The sequence below is a fragment of the Lepidochelys olivacea genome, assembly GCF_965140295.1.
Source record: "Lepidochelys olivacea isolate rLepOli2 genome assembly, chromosome: 9".
Taxonomy (NCBI): Eukaryota; Metazoa; Chordata; order Testudines; family Cheloniidae; genus Lepidochelys; species Lepidochelys olivacea.
Window position 1 is genome coordinate 55684044 of NC_140419.1, and position 22212 is coordinate 55706255.

General features: G+C 42.2%; 1 protein-coding gene across 11 annotated transcripts in view; it reads left to right on the forward strand.

Moving 5' to 3' along the window:
• Positions 1–22212, forward strand: part of PASK (PAS domain containing serine/threonine kinase) — a 51855-nt gene that overhangs the window by 8680 nt on the left and 20963 nt on the right. For 5 of the 11 annotated variants that reach the window (XM_084638388.1, XM_084638382.1, XM_084638381.1 and 2 more), the window contains exons 6-14: positions 1090–1230; positions 1808–1942; positions 2266–2559; positions 3080–3248; positions 7824–7995; positions 11662–12965; positions 13635–13816; positions 16530–16697; positions 17369–17494. In XM_084638388.1, the coding sequence (XP_084494514.1) occupies positions 1090–1230; positions 1808–1942; positions 2266–2559; positions 3080–3248; positions 7824–7995; positions 11662–12965; positions 13635–13816; positions 16530–16697; positions 17369–17494 (2691 nt within the window). Of the gene's footprint in view, positions 1–1089; positions 1231–1807; positions 1943–2265; positions 2560–3079; positions 3249–7823; positions 7996–11661; positions 12966–13634; positions 13817–16529; positions 16698–17368; positions 17495–18834; positions 18970–20182; positions 20383–22212 lie in introns of all 11 variants that reach the window. The other 6 variants (XM_084638380.1, XM_084638385.1, XM_084638387.1 and 3 more) reach the window with 3 other exon arrangements.

Genomic DNA, 22212 nt, shown 5'->3' on the forward strand with positions numbered 1-22212 from the left:
TTGCAAGGATCCAGCTGCTGTTTTGGTTATTGTAATTTACTGAGATTCCCATAAGGAATGCATCTTTGAGTGTATGGTGTTAGAATAAAGAAAAGGAGTACTTGTGGCACCTTAGAGACTGACAAATTTATCTGAGCATAAGCTTTTGTGAGCTACAGCTCACTTCATCGGATGCATTCAGTGGATCCACTGAATGCATCCGATGAAGTGAGCTGTAGCTCACAAAATTTTATGCTCAGATAAATTTGTCAGTCTCTAAGGTGCCACAAGTACTCCTTTTCTTTTTGCGAATACAGACTAACACGGCTGCTACTCTGAAACCTGGTATGGTGTTAGAGTATCACTTTTTAAAAGGCATACAAAAGTTGGGGAAACACCTTGATCTTTTTTCTGAGGTTGAAGAGAATAAGTGTGTGTGTGTGTGTGTGTGTGAGAGATCGGTAAACTATTTGCAAACCTTCAGCCCTTTATATTCTAACAGAGCCAAAGCACTGGATCTTATTGGGGACTCCATGTTGATTGTGCATGTCAGATGTGAGGTTTAAAAACAAAGCTGTTATGCAAGCACAGAGAAGTTTTAATGTTACATGCTCTTTCAATGGCCGAGTAACTCAAACAACTTTATTTATAACAGCATTTCAGCAAAGCTGCAATATTGGAGATACAAATGTATAAATATGCAGCTTGCATATTGATATTATGCATTCATTGAATGCAGGGCTTTGGAGCAGAGCCCGGAGCTAGAGCTCTGAGCAGCTCCGGAGCAGTGGAGCTGCAGGTTTTTGCCTGGAGCTGGAGCGGAGCAATCCTATAGTCCAGAACTGTTTGTCATACCCCCTATAATACAAATGGAGGTTCCCATTTAATTGAATGTTTTGGAGAATGCAAGAGGAATTGGCACCATTAAGGAAGACTTTTTCACTTTGCCCTGTTCGAAAAATTAATAGAAAGATCCCTTATCTTGCATTTCTAACAGCAGGAGAGTCACATCTCAGATTGAAATCTTATTCAGCTCTCATTGCCCTGAAGCTGTTGGTAGGTAAAGAGACATATCAGAACACTGTATTTAATGTTGATTTCTGTTAACAGGTGGATGTTATAGGACGTAGCAATGAGAAGATCCCTGTCTCAGTCTGGATGAGGAAAATGAGAAGCAAGGACAACCAGTGCTGTGTGGTTGTGCTGGAACCAGTGGAAAGACTCTCTGCCTCTGTTTCCTTCAGAAGTGATGTGAGTGTTCTGTTCTATTAGTCACAAAATGTGAGAGCAATTTGACAAAAGAGCTTTTGTGCAAGTGAGGGGATCTTAAAAGCTTTAACAGACAATTTAGTACTCATGAATATGAAAGATGTAGATAGCACTGGCTGGAGCCAGGTGTAGTGTGGGCAGACTCTGCAAGTTTCTCCCACACAGCCGTGCCAGTTGATCTCAGTCTTGACTTGCAGTTTCTAACATGATTAGCTCAGTGGTCTCTCAGTATAGATAGAATACTGCAGGTGAATTAACAGACATGGTTGTAAATCTTTGTGTACAAACACTTTTTGTTGGGGGAAATCTCAGATACTGTTTTTCCACTTGCCTCACATGGATTTTAGCTACATGTAGTTTCCGTGTATAAAAATAGTGTCAGAGTGGCACTGTATTATACTGCATCTGCTTACTGAATCAGTGTTTGTTATTGGTATTGACTCTCTTCATGGGCACGTCCAGCCATATTGTTTGATATTAGCATAAACTGCTCTTTAGGAGTGGTGTGGCCCGTGGTTAAAACATTATAATGATGAGGGTCATGTGAACTCTTTTTAAGGGAGAGATTACATCGTGTGACCTTCTTTTTGCTCATCTCCATGGTTACACATCATTGGAAGAAGTAGTTGGTCACTACATAACAGACCTGATTCCTTCGGTGCAGATCCCTGCTCCTGGCAAGAAAATTCCAAAGGTACTGTGTGGTCTATCAACTAAGCTGTTCCTTGCTCTTCTCACTTGTGATATAAATACTGCACAGTCTTCATATTTCATATGTTGGCTTTCTCTAGTTGGGTAACAAATAGAGCCTCTGGTGGCAGATTTAGCACCTAAGACCTAAGTCTCCTGATAATGGCTATGCAGTTGTTGGTTGCTGTTCAGGTGTTTCCTAGCTAAGTAATGAGCTAGGGCTTTCACTGCAGGAGCTCTCCTAGTGAAATAACACATTCTCCCCTCCACCCCCTGGAAAGCTTTCCTGTGCATAACTTGATGTGTAAACAGTGTTTCTCTTTTTAGAATCTCAAGATCCAGAGATCTATAGGTCGAGCCAGGGAGGGCACAACATTTCCTCTCAGTTTAAAGCTGAGGGCTAGTCTTCCTGATGAGGACCAAGTCTCAGTGATTGAGGATGGACTCTTTCAGGAGTTCAAGACAGGATCTTCCACAGACTGTTCTTACTCTGCCACTGTCTGGGTTTTCACCGCCCTCAGTGGGCTTATCACACTCCAACGAGATGGGAGCATCTATGGCATCAACAACAGTTTTGCTTTAATGCTGTTTGGCTATGAGAAAAAGGAGCTGCTGGGAAAGGTGAGGCCTGAATTTTCACCCCTCCTCCCCCCAGAAATGATTGGTGTGTCTTAATGATCTCAAGTCTGCCAGCAAAAGAATCTATTCCACTTGCTCAGTTAGAACTGCTGTAGTCAACAAATAAGTGTGGGGTGGTCGTTGGTGCATAAGTTAACTTCTGAACAAAGGATTGCCAAAGGATTAGAACAAATTTTAAGTATGCGGAAGCAGACTCTGTAATCTCTCTTCTTCCATCACTGTTGTGGATCATGTATTGGGGGTAGCCTTGTTAGTCTGTCTCCACAAAAACAACAAGGAGTCTGGTGGCACCTTAGAGACTAATAAAATAAGGACAAAATAAAGACCAAATAAATCTTAGTCTTTAAGGTGCCACCGGACTCGTTGTTGTTGTGGTAAGTCAGACAAACATGAACCACAAGGATCAGATTGGATTGCTTTCTCCACCAGCAAAGGTTATTGGCATCTGTCACCAACCAGTGAGGAGTCAGTCTGATTCATACTGTTGTATTCTGTATTTTAGAACATCACCTTCCTGATTCCTGGTTTCTGTAACCACATGGATAGAACTGATGAATCCTCCTTGCCATTTCCACCTCTTGATGACTGCATGGAGACAGAAAATGGACTTACCTCTGGAGATATTAAAAGAGCCCAGCAGGGAGACTGTTGTATAGCAGATAGTAGAGAAGGTAAAATGATCTGAAAGAGGAGAAGCATGTCACTGAAAATGGTTGTGTGTGCTACGAAATGACTGGATTTCTGTATAGTTGAAAGCACATGTTTGAAATAATCAGTTACATTGCATTGATGGAAACTTTATTTTACTTCTACTTCCCTCTGCATTTCTAATGGCAAGAAACCAAAGAACATGCCAGTTCAGAAATAATTATACCAAGAATAAATAATACTTTGCCTGTATAGCATCCTTTTTTCTCAATGATCTCAAAGCACTTTAAAATGTCTGAAATGTAACTGGCTTGACAGAGGTGTCGGTATGCAGAAGTCTACTGTATTAGCATTTTGAAGGAGAACCTTAATATTGGTTAGCCAATATTTGGAGCTTTGCTGGTTTGTTTCTGTTAACAGGAGAAAGTGCTGATGAGTCAGGTATATTATTTGGTGCAATCCTGTCCATTTACAAAGAATGGACACACATTCCTGTTCCCCTGAACACAGTAGGAACAAAGAGGAGACAGTGTTTTTCTTTGTTCACAGTTTCCAAGCGTACCTTTCCAGCCAGGGCCCTGTCTACAAGAAGCACTTTCTCATTTGGCTTCCTTGTTATCACTGCTTCTCTGGCTTTCTCATGGCTTTTCTTGCTGCCACGCACAGCTGTATTCCAAACCGTGCTCCAGTCCCTGCATTTGAAATCTGTTCCCAGGGATACTCTTCTTCTCCCTGAGTTAGTTCATGTTCAGGCCTTCTGTGTGGCCTGTGCTTTGGATGGTGGCTTCTATTGTTTCAGCTATCTTACTCCATAAATGAGTTCAATTGCTTCTTCCATTCAGTCAGAATAAAGGGCAGCCTGCATGCCCTTCAGCAGTCTGATTGTCTGTGTATCAAATACACCCTTGTTGTTGGCTAGCAACGTCCTTCAATGTAAGTCAACTACAAAAGAACAGTAAAAGTATTTTAAATATGACAGAAGAATTCTCAATCAAGTAGAGTTTCCATGTTCGAGAATGCATCTGTGAGCTGAATACCTGGGGTGGGGGAAGCAAGAAATTGATCAAGTTACTGTAAGGTATGTTCAGTCTGTTTGTTGTCCTAGTTAAAATTCTAGTTTAACAAAAGAGCTCTTGTTGGTGTGTGTTAGTTTTACTGCTTAATGGAGCTGTTAAAATAATAGACCTGGTGTTACAGTGTCTTGCTAAATTCCTTGCTTTTTCATGCATTGAAATCAGAGCTGTATTTCCAAAGTCATAGTCTATGTCAACCTTTCTGTGGGAATATCATATTTCTATTCCCAGAAGACTGTGTCGGGTGCCAGACACCCGGCCGCCAAAATGCCACCGAGAAATGGCAACGCTTCTCGGTGGCATTTCGGCGGGCGGTTCTCCGGCGGCCGCGCTCAGCAGCGGCATTTCGACAGTGCGGTGTCCTGTGGGTGCCCACAACTGCCCCGGCTGGTGCCATTGCATCTACATCGTCCGAAATGAGCTCCTTCTGAGAAATAGCTATGAAATGGCAGCTACCACTGTGATCAGTCTCAGCTGGAAACAGTGGCGAGTATTTCTAAAAATTCTCCTGGAAATTCACTTTTATCTAACAAATATGCAATTACAGTAATCTGAGGTATTCTTGCTAACCACACTGTTTTTCTTATAGCAAATTCTTAAGGTATGTGGCTTTATTTTGCATGCTTCTTTTTGAAGCAGAAAAGGAGAGGGGAATGATTTTTGGTTACTGTGTTCAGCAGACTTCTAGCTGTTACTGATACACACAACCATTCTATAAGATTCCTTATACTTAAAAGTATCTCAGGCTGCTTACTCTGATCACATTTCAGCAGTATGTCTTCCCACCCACTCTGTTTTGACTCTCTTCTTTTCCTTTCATTCTCTTCTTTTCCCTTTTCCTTTGTAGCAGCTGCTCTCTAACACCAAATATGTGTGTATGGATGAGGATTAGTGGCTTTTCAACAGTGCTATTGTCATCTGTTAATGAAATAACTTAGAGCTTTCCTTTTGAAAGCAAACCCATGACCTCCAGTGCATATAGCTTTTATTAGTATAGTGGACTTGACTCATAAAACTACTCCCAAATCCTGGTGGTTTGGCTGCTCTGGATAGCATTTGCTTCTGTGAGGATTCTGGATATGGTAATGTCGAAGTTTCCATTATAACCCCTGTCTTCAGAATCTCACCCATGCAGAGGAAGAATACTTCTAAAAGTCTATTTTCCATGCTGGGTCTTAATGCAAAGATAGATGAAGATATTTTAAAGAGCGTCTGAGCATAAAACAACCTTTGTGGACAAACGTGACCTTGTGTGTATATTGTACAGGTGAGAAGTAACTTAGAAATTGAGTGAAACAAAGTCTTAAAGTGTTTCAGAAGGTTGGCTTTTCTACAGTAAATCCCAGATTGATTCCATGTTATAATTCAAGACAAAGGACTCTGATTTCTCCTTTTCTGCAAATGGTAGAGGTTCAAATTATAGTATGAGTCTGTATTCGAGTATTTTGGTACAGTAACTCCCCACTTAACGTCCTCTCACTTAAAGCTGTTCTGATCTTACGTCCCTGCTCAATTACAGAACATGCTCCATTTAAAGTTCTGCTATGCTTCGCTATAACATCGTTTGGCTGCCTGCTTTGTCCACAGCTGGCAGCCCCCATCAGCTCCCCTATGCCCCCTGCCCCCCCACAGCTCCTCCTGTCTGCTGGCAGACCTTGCAGATCAGTGCCTTCCCCTTCCTCCTCCTGCCCGCAGCGATCAGCGGCATTCAGGAGGGAGCGGGGAGAAGCAAGGATTCAGCATGCAGGCTCCCCTTCCCTCCTCTACCTCCCAAACGCTACAAACCAGCTGATTGCCGTGGGCAGGATGCAGGGGAGGGAGGGAGGGGGGAGGTTGCATGTCAAGTCCTCGCTTCTGCCCTCTGAATGTCTCAAGCCAGCTGATTGCAGTGGGCAGGAGGGAGGGGGGAGGAGCAAGGACACAGCACGCCTCCCCTGCCTCCTGCCCACGGCAATCAGCTGGCTTGTGGCATTCAGGAGGCAGGGGAGGGAGGGGGAGCCTGCCTGCTGTGTCCTCGCTCCTCCCCCTCCCTCCTGAATGCTGCAAGCCAGCTGATAGCCGAGGGCAGGAGGGGGGGAGGGCAGGAGGGGGGGGAGGTGCGAGGACGGGGTGTGTGGAGTAAAGGGTGGGGGGGAAGAAAAGGCGGGTTAAGGGTGGGGGTTTGGGGGAGTGGGTGGGCCGAGGGTTGAGCCCCCCACCCCTGGTGCTTGCAGATTAGGGGAAGCTGCCGCTGCTGCTGTGCAACGTGCTTCTCCTAGCCTATAGCCTCTTCAGCCTCCTTGCCTGCCTCATTGTCTCTAGTGCCAGTGGATTGTACCTGTGTGGGGTAAGGCGGGGACACCTCCGAACTATAATACTGTACTGTATGGCAAAAAAATTTTTCCCTGGAACCTAAGCCCCCCCCCCATTTACGTTCATTCTTATGGGGAAATTGGATTAGTTTAACATCGTTTCACATAAAGTCGCATTTTTTAGGAACATAACTACAACATTAAATGAGGAGTTACTGTTATACGCCCTTTGGTAATCCATTAAGGGCTAAATTAGCTACAGGAGTAACTCCAATGGAATTATGCCAGCAGAGAATTTTGGTCCTAAATAATAAAATTAGAGATCTGAGATGCATGAACTATGTTGGTCATTTGCACAAGGCAAATGGTAGCTGAGGACTTAGGGTTATTGGCTTCACAGTTCCCTCTAGCTCTCAGCTTTGTCCTCTGGTTCCTTTTTGGATGTGGTGACAGGAACCAAAAGGAATTGGTGGACAGTGCTTTCAGTCTCTACCAAATAGATTCTGGGGGGAGCTTTTCTTGGTTTTTAGTCGAGATTTAGTCACTTTGTATCTTCATTTTGTAGCTGTATACAGCCTAGTTTAGCTGTATGTAGTTTTGGCAGTGTCTGTTTACTTTACTTTACCTGGCATCCTCACTTGCATTCTGATTCCCTTTGGATATTTTTGCATTGTAACAGACCACTGTTTCTGTTCTTTGAGTCTTTCCTTAAACCTTTTGAGCTTTGTTCTTCTTTCTATCCTAGACGTGTAATTTGGGTGAATTAAGGTTACCATAGCAAACTGAACTTTTGTGGTTTTTTTCTTGATTTTGGAGTGGTTTGAAATAACTTTAATGTTAAATAATGTAAATTTTCTTGTATTGCATTTGTCATAGGCTTTTCCTGGGGATCTGAGCATGGGCTCAGATTCACTGTCCCAGGTTTGAACAGAATGGAAAATCCAAAAGTAGTGCTCAGGTTCTTCACCTACCCAGTGGTTTCAGGGCTGTTGCTTTCTTCTGTTTTTTCTCCACCTATGTGTTTGATGCTTTAGCACTCGACCATGCTTCTCTGGGAAGTTAGGTTGTGACGACCTCCTCCCCCCCACCTTTGTCACCTGGGTCAGTTCTACCCTTTAAACTATTAGGTACTAGATACAGAGCAGGGCCATTCCCAGGCTTCTTGAGCTATGAAAGCTGATATATTTCCAATCAAGACTAAATGTGAAGAATTGTCTCATTGTGTTTGGTACAGGTGCCAGCCTCTTGCTTCCTGGAGATGCAGTCCTTCTGCTACACGAGAAGCAGAAACTATCAAGGAGCCAGGCAGAAGAGATTTTCACTAGTGCAGAGACCTGGCTGGACAGTGGGAGCAGTTTGCCATCTACTTTCTCGTCACCTGCAGTGACATCCACACATTTCAGTGGGTAGGTTTTATATGCGCACTGTCAAAGCTTCTATAAATCAAGCCAATTAGCAACAACTGCAAGAAATAGTGTTTCTTTATTTGTAAAACTGAACTGGGTGGGGTCAGGAGAGCGTTAGCCTCCTGTACTTGTTTTTTTGCAGCTGAGGGGCTATCTGCAAGGCAGGTAAATCATCTTGTCCATCTCTGCTGCTTCTTTAGTCCTACCCATACTCAGCCAGTTAGATTACCCACTACCACCACTCTGACCTGTAAGGGTCACTTTCTCCCCAGCCAGAAGTGATATCTAGCTTCTGTCTGCACTAGGTCAGGAGCAGATTTAAAGAAATGTTTAAATACAATTCCAGCTAAACCAATTTCTAACATTGCTTGGCCTCATTCATGCTATCCAGCAAAAGTGTTCTGGGAACTAGTCTAGCTGGAACTATGTTTTAAACAGTGTTCCTTCCTTCTGAGAGTCACTATATGCTATGTAAAAGTCTTGGTTCATTTAGTACTTCATCTTCCCACAGAACTTTGCACTCTATTAGCAGGGAAGCCCAACTGTCTCCGCTGGATCTCTTTAGGTCATAGAATCCTAGAATATCAGGGATGGAAGGGACCTCCGCATGTCATCTAGTCCAACCCCCTGCTCAAAGCAGGATCAATCCCCAATTAAATTATCCCAGCCATGGCTTTGTCAAGCTGGGCCTTAAAACCCTCTAAGGATAGAGATTCCACCACCTCCCTAGGTAACCCATTCCAGTGCTTCACCACCCTCCTAGTGAAAAAGTTTTTCCTAACATCCAATCTAAACCTCCCCCACTGCAACTTGAGACCATTACTCCTTGTTCTGTCATCTGCTACCACTGAGAACAGTCTAGATCCATCCTCTTTAGAACCCCCTTTCAGGTAGTTGAAAGCAGCTATCAAATCCCCCCTCATTCTTCTCTTCTGCAGACTAAATATTCCCAGTTCCCTCAATCTCCCCTCATAAGTCACGTGTTCCAGCCCCCTAATCATTTTGTTGCCCTCCGCTGGACGCTTTCCAATTTTTCCACATCCTTGTTGTAGTGTGGGGCCCAAAACTGGACACAGTACTCCAGATGAGGCCTCATCAGTGCCGAATAGAGGGGAATGATCACATCCCTCGATCTGCTGGCAATGCTCCTATTTATACAGCCCAAAATGCTGTTAGCTTTCTTGGCAACAAGGGCACACTGTTGACTCATATCGAGCTTCTTGTTCACCGTAACCCCTAGGTCCTTTTCTGCAGAACTGCTGTCTAGCCGCTCAGTCCCTAATCTGTAGCGGTGCATGGGATTCTTCCGTCCTAAATGCAGGACTCTGTACTTGTCCTTGTTGAACCTCATCAGATTTCTTTTGGCCCAGTCCTCTAATTTGTCTAGGTCCCTCTGTATCCATGGTTTCTGTAAAGGGAAATCCATGTCTTATTAATCTATTAGAGTTCTTTGAAGGGGTCAACAAACATGGACAAGGGGGATCCAGTGGACATAGTGTACTTAGATTTCCAGAAAGCCTTTGACAAGGTCTGTCACCAAAGGCTCTTAACGTAAATTAAGTTGTCATGGGATAAGAGGGAAGATCCTTTCATGGGCTGAGAACTGCTTAAAAGTCAGGGAACAAAGGGTAGGAATAAAGGTAAATTTTCAGAATGGAGAGGGGTAACTAGGGGTCAGGCCTAGGACCAATCCTATTCAATTTGTTCATAAATGATCTGGAGAAAGGGGTAAACAGTGAGGTGGTAAAGTTTGCAGATGATACTAAACTGCTCAAGATAGTGAAGACCAAAGCAGACTGTGAAGAACTTCAAAAAGATCTCACAAAACTAAGTGATTGGACAACAAAATGGCAAATGAAATTTAATGTGGCTAAATGTAAAGTAATGCACATTGGGAAAAAATAACCCCAAATATGCATACAATATGAAGAGGGCTAATTTAGCTACAGTTAATCAGGAGAAAGATCTTGGAGTCATCGTGGATAGTTCTCTGAAGACATCCACGCAGTGTGCAGCAGCAGTCAAAAAAGCAAATGGGATGTTAGGAATAATTTAAAAAGGGATAGAGAATAAGATGGAGAATATCTTATTGCCCTTATATAAATCCATGGTACGCCCACATCTTGAATACTGCGTACAGATGTGGTCCCCTCATCTCAAAAAAGATATACTGGCATTAGAAAAGGTTCAGAAAAGGGCAACTAAAATGATTAGGGGTTTGGAACAGGTCCCATATGAGGAGAGATTAAAGAGGTTAGGACTTTTCAGCTTGGAAAAGAGGAGACTACGGGGGGTATGATAGAGGTATATAAAATCATGAGGTGGTGTGGAGAAGGGGAATAAGGAAAAGTTATTTACTTGTTCCCATAATATAAGAACTAGGGGCCACCAAATGAAATTAATGGGCAGCAAGTTTAAAACAAATAAAAGGAAGTTCTTCTTCACTCAGTGCACAGTCAACCTGTGGAACTCCTTGCCTGAAGAGGTTGTGAAGGCTAGGACTATAACAGGGTTTAAAAGAGAACTGGATAAATTCATGGAAGTTAAGTCCATTAATGGCTATTAGCCAGGATGGGGAAGGAAAGATGTCCCTAGCCTCTGTTTGTCAGAGGGTGGAGATGGATGGCAGGAGAGAGATCACTTGATCATTACCTGTTAGGTTCACTCCCTCCTGGGCACCTGGCATTGGCCACTGTTGGTAGACAGGATGCTGGGCTGGATGGACCTTTTGGTCTGACCCAGTATGGCCATTCTTATGTTCTATCCCTATCCTCCAGCGTATTTCCCACTCCTCCCAGTTTAGTGTCATCTGCAAACTTGCTGAGGGTGCAATCCACACCATCTTCCAGTTCATTAATGAAGATATTGAACAAAACCTGCCCTAGGACTGACCCTTGAGGCACGCCGCTTGATACCGGCTGTGAATTAGACATGGAGCCATTGATCACTACCCGTTGAGCCCAATGATCTAGCCAGCTTTCTATCCACCTTATCGTCCATTCATCCAGCCCATACTTCTTTAACTTGCTGGCAAGAATACTGTGGGTCAGTCTTCTCTCTCTTCTTTTCACTACAAGAATGATAATTCTACATTAAACAGAACTGTATTTGTCATCCACTGTTTAAGTACAGACTCTAAAACCCTTTATATCTGCACTCTCCTTCATTTAATGTTTTACTTGAGTTAGAATTGTTACTGCCTTTGTAAATTTACAGTAATCTAAAGGTCATTTGTATTATCATAGATAAAACTGTGTATAAAAATATCTGGGAACCCAATACAGATCTTTCATTAACTTATTCTGCCATGTGCTGTAGCTTGTTTCCATTTAATTGTGGTAAATTCACTCCTGTTGTAGATCCTATTTCGTAGACCATCTATTGGATGAAGTGAGCTGTAGCTCACGAAAGCATATGCTCAAATAAATTTTTTAGTCTCTAAGGTGCCACAAGTACTCCTTTTCTTATTGGTACAATGTTTAGCAGCCTGTGCCATATGCTAACTTTAGCAATTCCTTTGCATTAAGACTTTGGATTTGCCATGAACTGGGAAGTCTGCACCAAGAGTTTCCTACTGAATCTTGTAAAAAAGTGCAAGTTGTGTATCAATGAATTCTCTCTTTCTTTTCTGGCCCTGACATGAATGACACATTTGAATCCCTATAGTGTGGACTGCATTGCTACTGGTGGCCTGCCTGCCACAGATGAACAGCCATTGCCTGAGAGTCAGCATGATGGAGTCTTCACTGTGTTGGAAACTGCAGAAACTAATAACTCACCCCAGAGCCTCTCTGCAGCAGACTCTCCCAAACCATCTAATTCAAAACCATCAGTTTTCTGTCAGGATACAGAAGACGCAGTGAGAGACAGTGGTGGTCCAGTACCATCTGAGACTCGGCAGGTGAACGTTGATGTGACCGGTAGCTTATCTGACCTGCTGCAGGAAGAACATCAAGTCCTTGTGAATTTAGATAGGCAACTGAGCTCTAGGTTACCATATGAAACCATGAAGTGTCAATCTTCCACTGAACCTCAGGGAAAGGCTACTTCACTAATGGACTCTCAGATGCCTGTTCCCTGCCGATTAGAAGAAACTGAGACCAGCGATTTGAATAGATCTTTGTGTGATGCTACTTGTCTCTCATTTGGGACACCAACACTAGATGAACCGTGGCTTGGGGCAACATCTTACCGCAGACAAGATATGCAAGCCAATGTGATTACAGAGCAGTTCGCAAATACAAAGTCGATGAGTGGGACGAGAAACTCCAGCTTTGAGCAGATGACAATAGAAGACTCCAAACTGACTGACGGATCATCTTTCCTTCCTGTTGGAAGGAATAATATTCAAGATGTTTGTTCAGGAAGTTTACTAGCTTGTGATGCCTCTGCTTTGGGGGCTGCCATTAATTTCAAAGCAATCCAAGTACCGGGCACTAAGGTAAATTGCATTTGCGAAGGCCTTGAGGAACTGGACCTGAACATTGGCGCAGAGCTGACTTCAGCCAGTTGTTCAGATGCTACTTCAGATCTTCTAAGGACACACTTGCCTGATGTGGTGGATTGTGACTTAGATATGGGCAGCCTCCTGGCCCAGAAGACTAACTCCTCTACAATTGAACAGGAAGAGCTCCTGTTGAATAGCACTTCCCCAAAGAGTGGCCAGGAGTGGTTGAATTCCAGCAGGCATTTGGAAAATATTCAAGAGGATTCCTCCAGAACATCTCCTTCAGTTCCTAAAAGTGCTGCAGAGAACATGGGGGATCACCTGAACAGAAGCCCTCTGAACAATGATGCGAATCCCCAAGAAGACTTTCTGCTGTTCAAGCAGCAGAACTTGAAAATGCAAGTAACATCCACCCCTGTAAAACCAGAAGCTACATTATCTCCATCAGTTCCTTTGCTTATCTCCAAGATCCTGGAAGGCAGCTACGCTGGGAACTGCTATCACAGAGATGGTTCACAACTAAGTAAGTTTAAACCAATGACCATTTCTGACCCTCTGAAGCTCTTGATTAGACACACTTTCTTTCCTTTCTGGAAGAATGCAAATGATTCTGGGATAAAGGAGGAAGGAGGCTTTGGAATTGCAGGAGGAAAAAGGTTAATCTGTGGGCCAGTCTGTTTCCATTGTCCAAGTGGAGTGAAATGCAAAGTAAGTAGCATAAATGATGAAGAGTGAATTTTTCTAAAATTCATTGATTTAGTAATCTCCGGTGGTGTTCAAAACACAATTAAGGAATCTTGGGGTGTGTTTTTTTTTTTTTTTGCCAGATATTTTATGTGACAATAACCTTTAATCGAAAAGCTGCTAGCATTTAATATAGTACCTGAGTTGAGTTGTGTGTTTGAAGACCTTTCATCCACTCCTACAGTTTGATCCAACAGCTTCTGATGTACAGCTCCTATTTATGTGTTACCTAAAGTCTGCATCCATAGCTTCGCCCTTTGACAGGCATTTTCTTTAACCTGCCACTTCTAAGGGTGCAGTCACTGCTCTTCCAAATCTTCTAAATTTAGGAGTGCCAGGAATAAAGCTGGCCTCAATGCTTTCTCTGCATTGGTAACTTTTTTCTTTACCTATGTTCACTGTTTAAATGGATCTGAATATCTTTCTTCTGGGATATGTGTTTCTGAAGGTATACTTTTTGAAGTGAAGCGTGTAGAATTGCAAGACCCTGCAGTTCTCTTCTGTGTCTGGGTGGTGAGAGACCTCCTTCGGAGCCAGAAAGAAGCAGCAGCAAGGACTCAGCTTCTGCTCTCCAGTCTAGCCAGTTCTTCCCAGTCTATAGAGGATCTCTCCGCATTCAGCCTGGGAGAAGTGAGTATCTCTGCCATCATGTAATGTGGGGGTTGCCAAACCCTTTTACAGTTAAAGTGTGGCCTGCAGAGTTCCCCTTCCTGTTTCCCCCTCATTTTCCACTTACCGGACTGGGAGGAGAGTTCAAGGCTTCTGCCCTCCAGTGGGATGGTGGGGATAGGGGCTTCTGCCAGACATGACCGGTGCCTGCTGAGAGTGAGGGGAAGCACAATTTAGAGGTTCAGCTCCCCCAACATCTTGAGTCACAACCCCCAGGCACATCTACCCTTGCCCTCAGCGGCCCCTCCCTGCTCTCCCAGGTATTTGTTCCTTGTGGAGTGACAAAGCAGGTACCTCCCACAGGGCTAAAGCTCCAAGACACCCCCCCACACACACACACACAAGGCTGAAGCCCCAAGCCCTGGCAGGCGCACCCCAGCTCTCGAAATTCTGAAGTTTGTCATATGTGGCTCAGAGGGCCAGTAAGTTTGGCCACCCTGACTTAGTGTTTGAAAATGCTTCTCAGTTCTTGTTGCACCCTTCTCTGGGTGAAGCTGAAGTGAGAATTTTTTTGATGTAATGTGTATCGCAGGAAGTATTTAACTGTCATGAGAGAGAGAAGACAAAGTAGTTTTAACTACTCATTCATATTTTGGATTTTTTCTTGGTGCACCTTAATGCTTTAAAGGATCTCTCTTGTTGAGATTTGGTAACTTATTGCATTAAGCTAAATTAATATAAGGATAACATAAAATGGTCTACGTGCATCTAATATAAATTCCCTAAAACCATTTTAAGTGTATCTGTTAGAGGTTTGCACCAGTGTAACTAGACCAATTTTTAAATCAATTTAATCTCACTGGCTTCTATTTCCTAATATACACAAGGCCTAGAACAGTGCTACCCCAAAAGCTAGGATTTGCATGATGCACAGAACCTCTGTCATCTCATCTAGTTGTGGCTTAAGGTTGATTTAGTGTTTTGCTGGGTTCCATTGTATGAAATTTTCATTTTTAAAAGGAAATATTAGGTTGAACAAATATTAATGGACTGACTTACATTGACAAAAGGAAATTAAATGGCAGGTTTCATCTGCAACTCCAGTGTTGCATTTGGCATGGTATCACAGTACTTAAGCACAGAGTAATGTCTGTGTGAGAAGAACAGTGGCAATCTTAAACTAAAAAAAACCCTAAAAATTCCGTTGAGGACCTGTTAATAATAAATCTGATGATATGCTCCTCCCAGTGCAGTTCCTATAAGAGAAAATAATGTCTAATCAGTTAAAATAGATGATGATGACCTTACAGATGATGTTTACCTGCATTTTCCAAAGGTTTATGGTAAGGTTATTTTAAGAGTTAAAGAACACACACACCAAGGTAAGGGTTAAATTTAAAAACTGATTGAATGATGATAAACAAAATGTCTTAATGAATAACTGCTCCTCAGAGCAAAGAGAAATACTACAGTGTATTTGCAGAAGTAATTATTACTTGGAAGAGAAAGGGGTGGAGTTACTTAATTTTTACAATGATACTTTATTTTTTTTTGTTTCTTGCAATCTTCCTTCAAGACAGTGGAGAGTTAGGCAGCAAAATGTCTCATGAAATTTCAATTTTGAAAATTGTTTAAACTGCTGATATCTGTCCTTGTCACTGTTTGGCATGGATAAGTCAATATAAAGCAGCATTTCACACTTCAAAAAAATAAATAGAGTATTTGTTGGTTCTTTTTAGAAATACAACAATTCCTTCATGTGGAATACTCTATCCACTTCCAGTTGCCTCCTCTTAAGAAAGAGGAAACCTGCTGGTCACTTATAAACACCCTCCCCTGACATAGTTCAGAGTACTGGGGGACTTACATTCTAATCTCCCTGCCTTTGGAGCAGGGGGAGCGCGTGGTAAAGGAGAAAATAGAATGAACTTGATGGAGCTATTCAGAATTCTGAAATGTATCCCAAAACTCATCAGTATCTATTTGCTGTCTCCAAGGAGAACAAGGTGACAGTCTATGAAACTTAAGGGCATTAAACTTAGAACCAGTGAAAGAATGGTATCTTTAGCCTCTGTTTGACAGAAGCAGGGAATGGGCGACAGGGTATGGATCATTTGATGATTACCTGTTCTATTCTTTCCTTCTGGGGCACCTGGCATTGGCCACTGTCGGAAGACAGGATACTGTGCTAGACAGACTTTTGGTCTGACCCAGTATGGCCGTTTGTATGAATATTCTTGATACGGTGTTTATATCTGTGGAATTCACTGCTGAGTTTTAGGTCAGTGAGACAAACTGTTGTGACTGAGTTTAAAAACTTGTGTGACTCTGATCCTACTGGTCAAGTTAAAACATGAAAAATAATCTAAAATTTTGCTCAGAATGTAACATGATTATGTATGCTTGATGGTAGTTGAAGAAGACAACTTTCTCCATACACAGCAGTTTACAAAATTATCTAGGTACATTTTCTTCTGTTTCTTCTCTTTCCACTGAAGTGTGTGGTATTGGTGACTGCTGGAGTTAGGCTGCTGAACTAGATGAACCAGCACTCTAGTTCGTTGTGGTAATTCCGAGGACAGACAGCTTTTGGCATTAGAGTTAAAATAACACATTTTCACAACTACAGTGAAAAAGCGTCTTCCTCTAAATATCTTATTTCATTATATCTCTTTATTTTATAAACCTCACTGGCTCATTTCAGTTTTTTGGTGTCTCTTCCTCCTTATTGCAGGTGATCAGGACAATGCCATTGTTTGAAAATTCCCAAAGAGCTGAAGATCTGGAAAGATTGCAGGCATGTGATGGAGAATATGCAGAGAAATATGACACTCTCAATCTCATTGGCAAAGGAGCTTTTGGCTTTGTCCGGACTGCCAGATGCAAGAAAGATAATAAGGAGGTTAAGGAGGAAAAATTTATTTAATTTACTCTTCTAGTTATTTTTTTCTTTTATAATATGACCATTTATTGCAAGAGCAAAGGTTATTCTGTAATGAAATGTCTACCTCAGACTATCAAAAACACAAAATTAAATCTGAACTTCTTAGCTCTTTTAAAAAGACAAACAAACAAAAACCTAGAAAGGTATTGACACTGATGTAATACATTCTTTAAAAAGGATATTAATCTCTGTGGCCAGCCTCATTTTGTGACTGGTAACAATTCTGTGTCTAATTCAGCCCACTGAAAGTCTGAGAGCAGTGGTATTGCAGATCTTAACAATGCTGTAAAATTAAGTTGTCAGTAAGCAGAGAGGACAAACTGCAAATGATGGCTCAGCTCCTTCAAAGATTTAAGAATATGCCTAGAGTAGACTTACTGAAGTCTTGGGGCCCTAGTTTTGATCCATGGGAGAAGTTTTACAGAGTTCAGTGAACCAGCTGAAAGCAAAATAGGGAGTGTATGTTAATAGCAACAGGTGCAGTTGTGCTGCCAATCCAGTGTAGCTCTGGCTTTTATAACTATCAGCAGCTTTCTGGGCTACTGGCAATGGCCTTTTAGAGAGCTTGTAGAGAAAATAATCTTCCTTTTAATCATCCTGGGCCCTCTTGCATTCTGTTATTTGTGTAGGTTGTAGTAAAGTTCATTTGGAAGGAGAAGGTGCTGGAAGACTGCTGGGTAGAGGATCCTGAGCTGGGGAAAGTTACTCAGGAGATCGCAATCCTGCTGAAGCTGCAGCACCCCAGTATTATTAAGGTATAATCTAATTCAAAGCACATAGCTTTTAAGGTACAGTCGTAGTTTGAATTATTCTTCACTTCCTCCCATCTTTCAAACTGATCTTCCATCAGGCTGTTGTCTAGTAGCTAATAACTCTTACTGACATTTTCTTAATGCAAAGTACGTAATACAATAAATGCTCTAAAGTTGCTTGTTTAATATATAGTATTGTCCCTAAAATATACCCATCGATTTATCTGATCAAATTAGTTCTTCAAAATTATCAATGCAAGATAACTAACAGTTGATTCTTTTTAAATACTATTTCAACCCCCAACAAGGAAAAGCCAGTATTTGGGGAATAAAGGCTTCCACATATGGAACTCTGTGTCCTTCCTGATTTTTTTTTTGGTAATGATCATAGTGTTTACATTTTTGTATATAATTAACTTAGCTTTACTAAATTGATTCTAGGATTATTACAAATTTACCAAACCCACTCTCTCATCACAATAAACCCTTTGAAGTCTGTTACAGACTTATTAGACATGACTCACTTAAAAAATCTTGCATTCTGACTATTCAGGTCAGAAGACCTTGGCAAGATTTGGCATGGCTTGCAGTCTTTACTCGGAGGCAAAGATATAGATGTGAGCCAGATTGCTGCAATAGTCTTTGGAGAATTAGGGGCATTGTAACATTGCCTTACTGAATTCTGTGTGTCTATGTTCAGACCATACAGGGGTTCTCTGATCCTGTCAGTGTTCAGAATTCCCTCCAGGATATGCTGGCTTGGTGACATGAAAGAGACCATTTTCAATTAAGAGTAGATTTTTAATTAGTCCGAGATATCTGTCACGATCATCAAAGCCTTCATCTGGTTGTCCCTGCAGTTAAAGAGAACAGTAGCTAATACCATTAAACAGAAGGTCTTGATTTATCTTGTAAAGGATTCAGGACTGAATTCCTGAGTCCTTTACCTGCTGTTTAGGTTAGCTAATTCTCCACAAGACATGAGAACCTTATTTTGTTGAAATTTACCCTTCTCAGGAGGTTCAAGCTGATCATCACAAGACTGAGGAGGCCTTCCTCTGAACTTCTTGTATACTTCAGGGTTCAGAGGAGACTTTATTTCTGGTGGCAGTGATTTGGTGACATAAGAGAGCTTTAGACCAGAAACTGATGCTCCCTTTCTAAATTCTTGCCCCGCTTACCCTGGATGATGTTACGAGTTGGGCAATTTAATGCTGACAAGTTTAGAGAGATTTAATTCCCTAAAGATAATAATATGCTTTTATCACTGCCCTTCTTGGAGGTTAATGTTTGTAGAATGCTGTAAGGATCAAAGGCATTATAGAAGTGCCTGTTATTTATAGGTGCTGGATGTATTTGAAAATGAACGTTTTTTCCAATTCGTGATGGAGAAGCATGGATCGGGTCTAGATCTTTTCACATTCATTGACAATCAGCCTGACTTGGATGAGCCTTTGGCAAGCTATATATTCAGACAGGTGGGAGCTACTTTTGAAGTAAAGTGTGTTTCTGAGAATGTGCCAGTTTGACAGTTGTGATGGGGGAAACTTGGCTAATACAAAAATCCCGTTTCACTGGAAAGTTGAGATAAGATTAGTCAATTAATCTGTATGCACTGCTCTGTTTCTATGATAGTGTGCGGTATTTAGAGAGTACCACTTGAACATTTTGGAAGGCTGATTTCTAGTGGTCTGAAATGTCACTCATAGTAACCTTTAAAAGACTGCTGCCACAAGTGGGGTAACATTAAGTGAGGTTTCCCCAAGTCTCATTAATGAATCTGGTATTTTTATGTACTTTTCATTTACTGCTGGCACACAAAGGTTTGTGTCAACTGAAACTCCCGTTTACTTTCCTGCTCAGCCTGCTTGATTGGACTGAGGTGTCACAAAATTAACACTTTATCAGATTTGTTTGTTTGCAAATTGTGATGCTATACTTAATTATGGCATCACAGAATGATTGTGCAGAACGAAGTGACTGAGAGTTTTCTATCCTTGAAACATTGCAGAGCTGAAGCTGCACCGTTGTGTCTCTTGAGTGTAGACAGGAGGGGTTCTCCCGTCAGCGTAGTTTACCACCTCTCAGGGAGGTGGATTGCAAGGAAGAATTCTTCTGTTGACCTAGTGCTGTCTACGTGGGGAATTAGGCTGGCTTAACTGTGTTGCTCAGGGATGTGGATTTTTCACACTCCTGAGCTATGTAGTTACACTGACCGAATTTTCTAATGTAGACCAGGCCTCAGTATTTATGAGTGAGTTATCTTATTTATATAAAAGTTCACTCCCAAATACTCAGACCTCATAAGCCTGCAATGATGGGGAAGGAAATGTGGGAAGACTAAATTATTCTTTGGTCAAAGTTTGGATTTAAAAAAAAAACATTAACTTGCTGGATTGTGACTAATCACTGGTGCTCCTAACCCCAAGGGATGAACAAACATGGCTAAAAGGCACCCTAACCTGTACACATTTGGAGAAGGTGAAACCTTAGTTTGCTTCCAAATATATTTCCCAGAGAGCATTACTTCAATATGATGACCACCATCTCCGGTTGGATGCAGCTCCTCATTTTGTATAGATGAGATGTAAACAAACCCCCAAAATATGCCTATCAGAGTTCTGTTGTGTTCTGGATAAGTGTCCCTCATGTAAACTTCTTTGTATTGTGACCTCAATCTTTGTGCTTCAGCTAGTGTCAGCAGTGGGATATCTCCACTGCAGAAATATCCTCCATAGAGACATCAAGGATGAGAACATCATCATTGCTGAAGATTTCACAATCAAACTGGTGGATTTTGGCTCAGTTGCTTACTTGGAACCTGGCAAGCTGTTCTACACCTTCTGTGGGACAATTGAGTACTGCTCACCAGAAGTGCTCTCAGGCAATCCGTACGTACTGGGCCTGAGTGAAAACTGCTCTTGTGTTCCTTGTTAGCAATGCACTTGTAAGGCCAGGGCGGTAGAACGGCTGACAGAATGATGCTTAAACTATTGTCATTAGCATCTATGCTAGACCCATTGAAATGAATTGGGTATTTCATACCTCAAAGCTCTTCTTTCAGGTACTCTGCAAACTCCCGGACATTGCTGCATAGGTTGCATTTGGCTCACATCTTTTGAAAATTGTCTTCACTGCTGTTGCAGAGACTTCATTTCTCTCTTTCAAATGAAAGCTATATGTGGGCCCCTGCCCATTAGTCCTTCTTGCCCCTTCAGTGGTGTGCACCCTCATGTTGGGAAATACTGCTGTAAGTTTTGTCAGTTGTCCAAATGCAATCTAAGCATCTCGAAATGTCTTGATCATTTTCCATACGTCCTTTATCAAGATCATAAACAAATTCTCTGTGCTCAACACAAGCATCAATGTTCCCAGACAAAGAGGGACTACCTGTCTGGTGTGATCTAGAATGCAAGTGCCACTTCAAGCTGAACTATTGTTGCTTATGCGGGGCTTTATTAAAAATAGCATGCTGGGTGAGCTTCTGACTGCCATGCTGTACAACCAAGTTAACAAACAGGTTTAAGATTTTTATCCCTAGGCTGGTAGGGTCTAGGTGAATCCTATTACAACTTAATCTGTTCTGTGTTTCTCACTATCTACATCTAAATCTTAATAGATGGGTCTTGGTGACCCACCACCCCTCCCATTCAAGTCTTTTTATGAACACACATCTCTTTTTGGCAATTGTTTACATGGAGAAACAGGGTATCAGGGAAGTATTTGTGTTGTAGCTGTCCTTTAACTTGCCCTATTTTGAAGAATGAAATCTTGTCATATCCCACTCCCATCAGTTCTGTCTCCCTTCTCTACTTGCTTTCTGGCATGTACTTCTCTGCTGCTTGATCAGTTTGTTGTCCTCTCCTTGATCATGCTGTCCCATAGTCTGGGCTTCCTCTCCCATTACGTGTATCTCCATGCTGATTGGTTCATTGCTCCCCTGGACGTATGGTCCAGGCATCAGGTTGTCTCATTCCCCATCTCCTCTGAAAATTCCTTTCCAAGTGGAGATTGGCAGGTTATGGATTCAGCCCCTGAAGAAGAATTACAGTTCCTCTTCCTAGGAGCAAGGACTACTATTAGGGACATGTAGGTTAGCTCTTCCTCCTTGTTTCTAGCTGTTCCCCTGGGTCCCCTCTCCAGGCTCTTCTTTCTAATGGGAAAAACTCGACATACATAGCAGCAGCTGTAAAAAAGGAGGAGAGCCAGTCCTTTTCTCCAGGGCAGCAGCAAGCCCTTTGTGCAGTCCACAGTCTAGGAACAGCTGCTTTGAGTAGACTGATGACTAAGCTGTGTTACCAGTAAATTAACCAATGTCACTTTGTGACGTTCCCCTGGTGTTATCTGGACTGGTGATCTGCTAGGTCACTCAAATCCTTGACTCTGGGAGCTCTGCTGTGAGAACCCCCACTCCCAAGTTGGTCCCACACAGCCTCTGGTATATAAGCTGCTCCCAGCTATGTGAGTGGCCAGCCGCTGCTTGGCTTGTGCAACCGAATGACTCCAGTCAATATCTCCGGTCCCAGACACAATCCTAGGAACCTCCATCTTGAGGTGTCCAATTATACCCACCGGACACTGCAAGTTTGTATGAGTTCGTCAGTTTAACAAAGAAATTGATACATACCAAGCTAGTTATCCCAAGGGGAGTCTGTGACACACTTCAAACCAAACACGCTGCTTCAGGTAGAATAAACAAACAAATGTATTAACTACAAAAG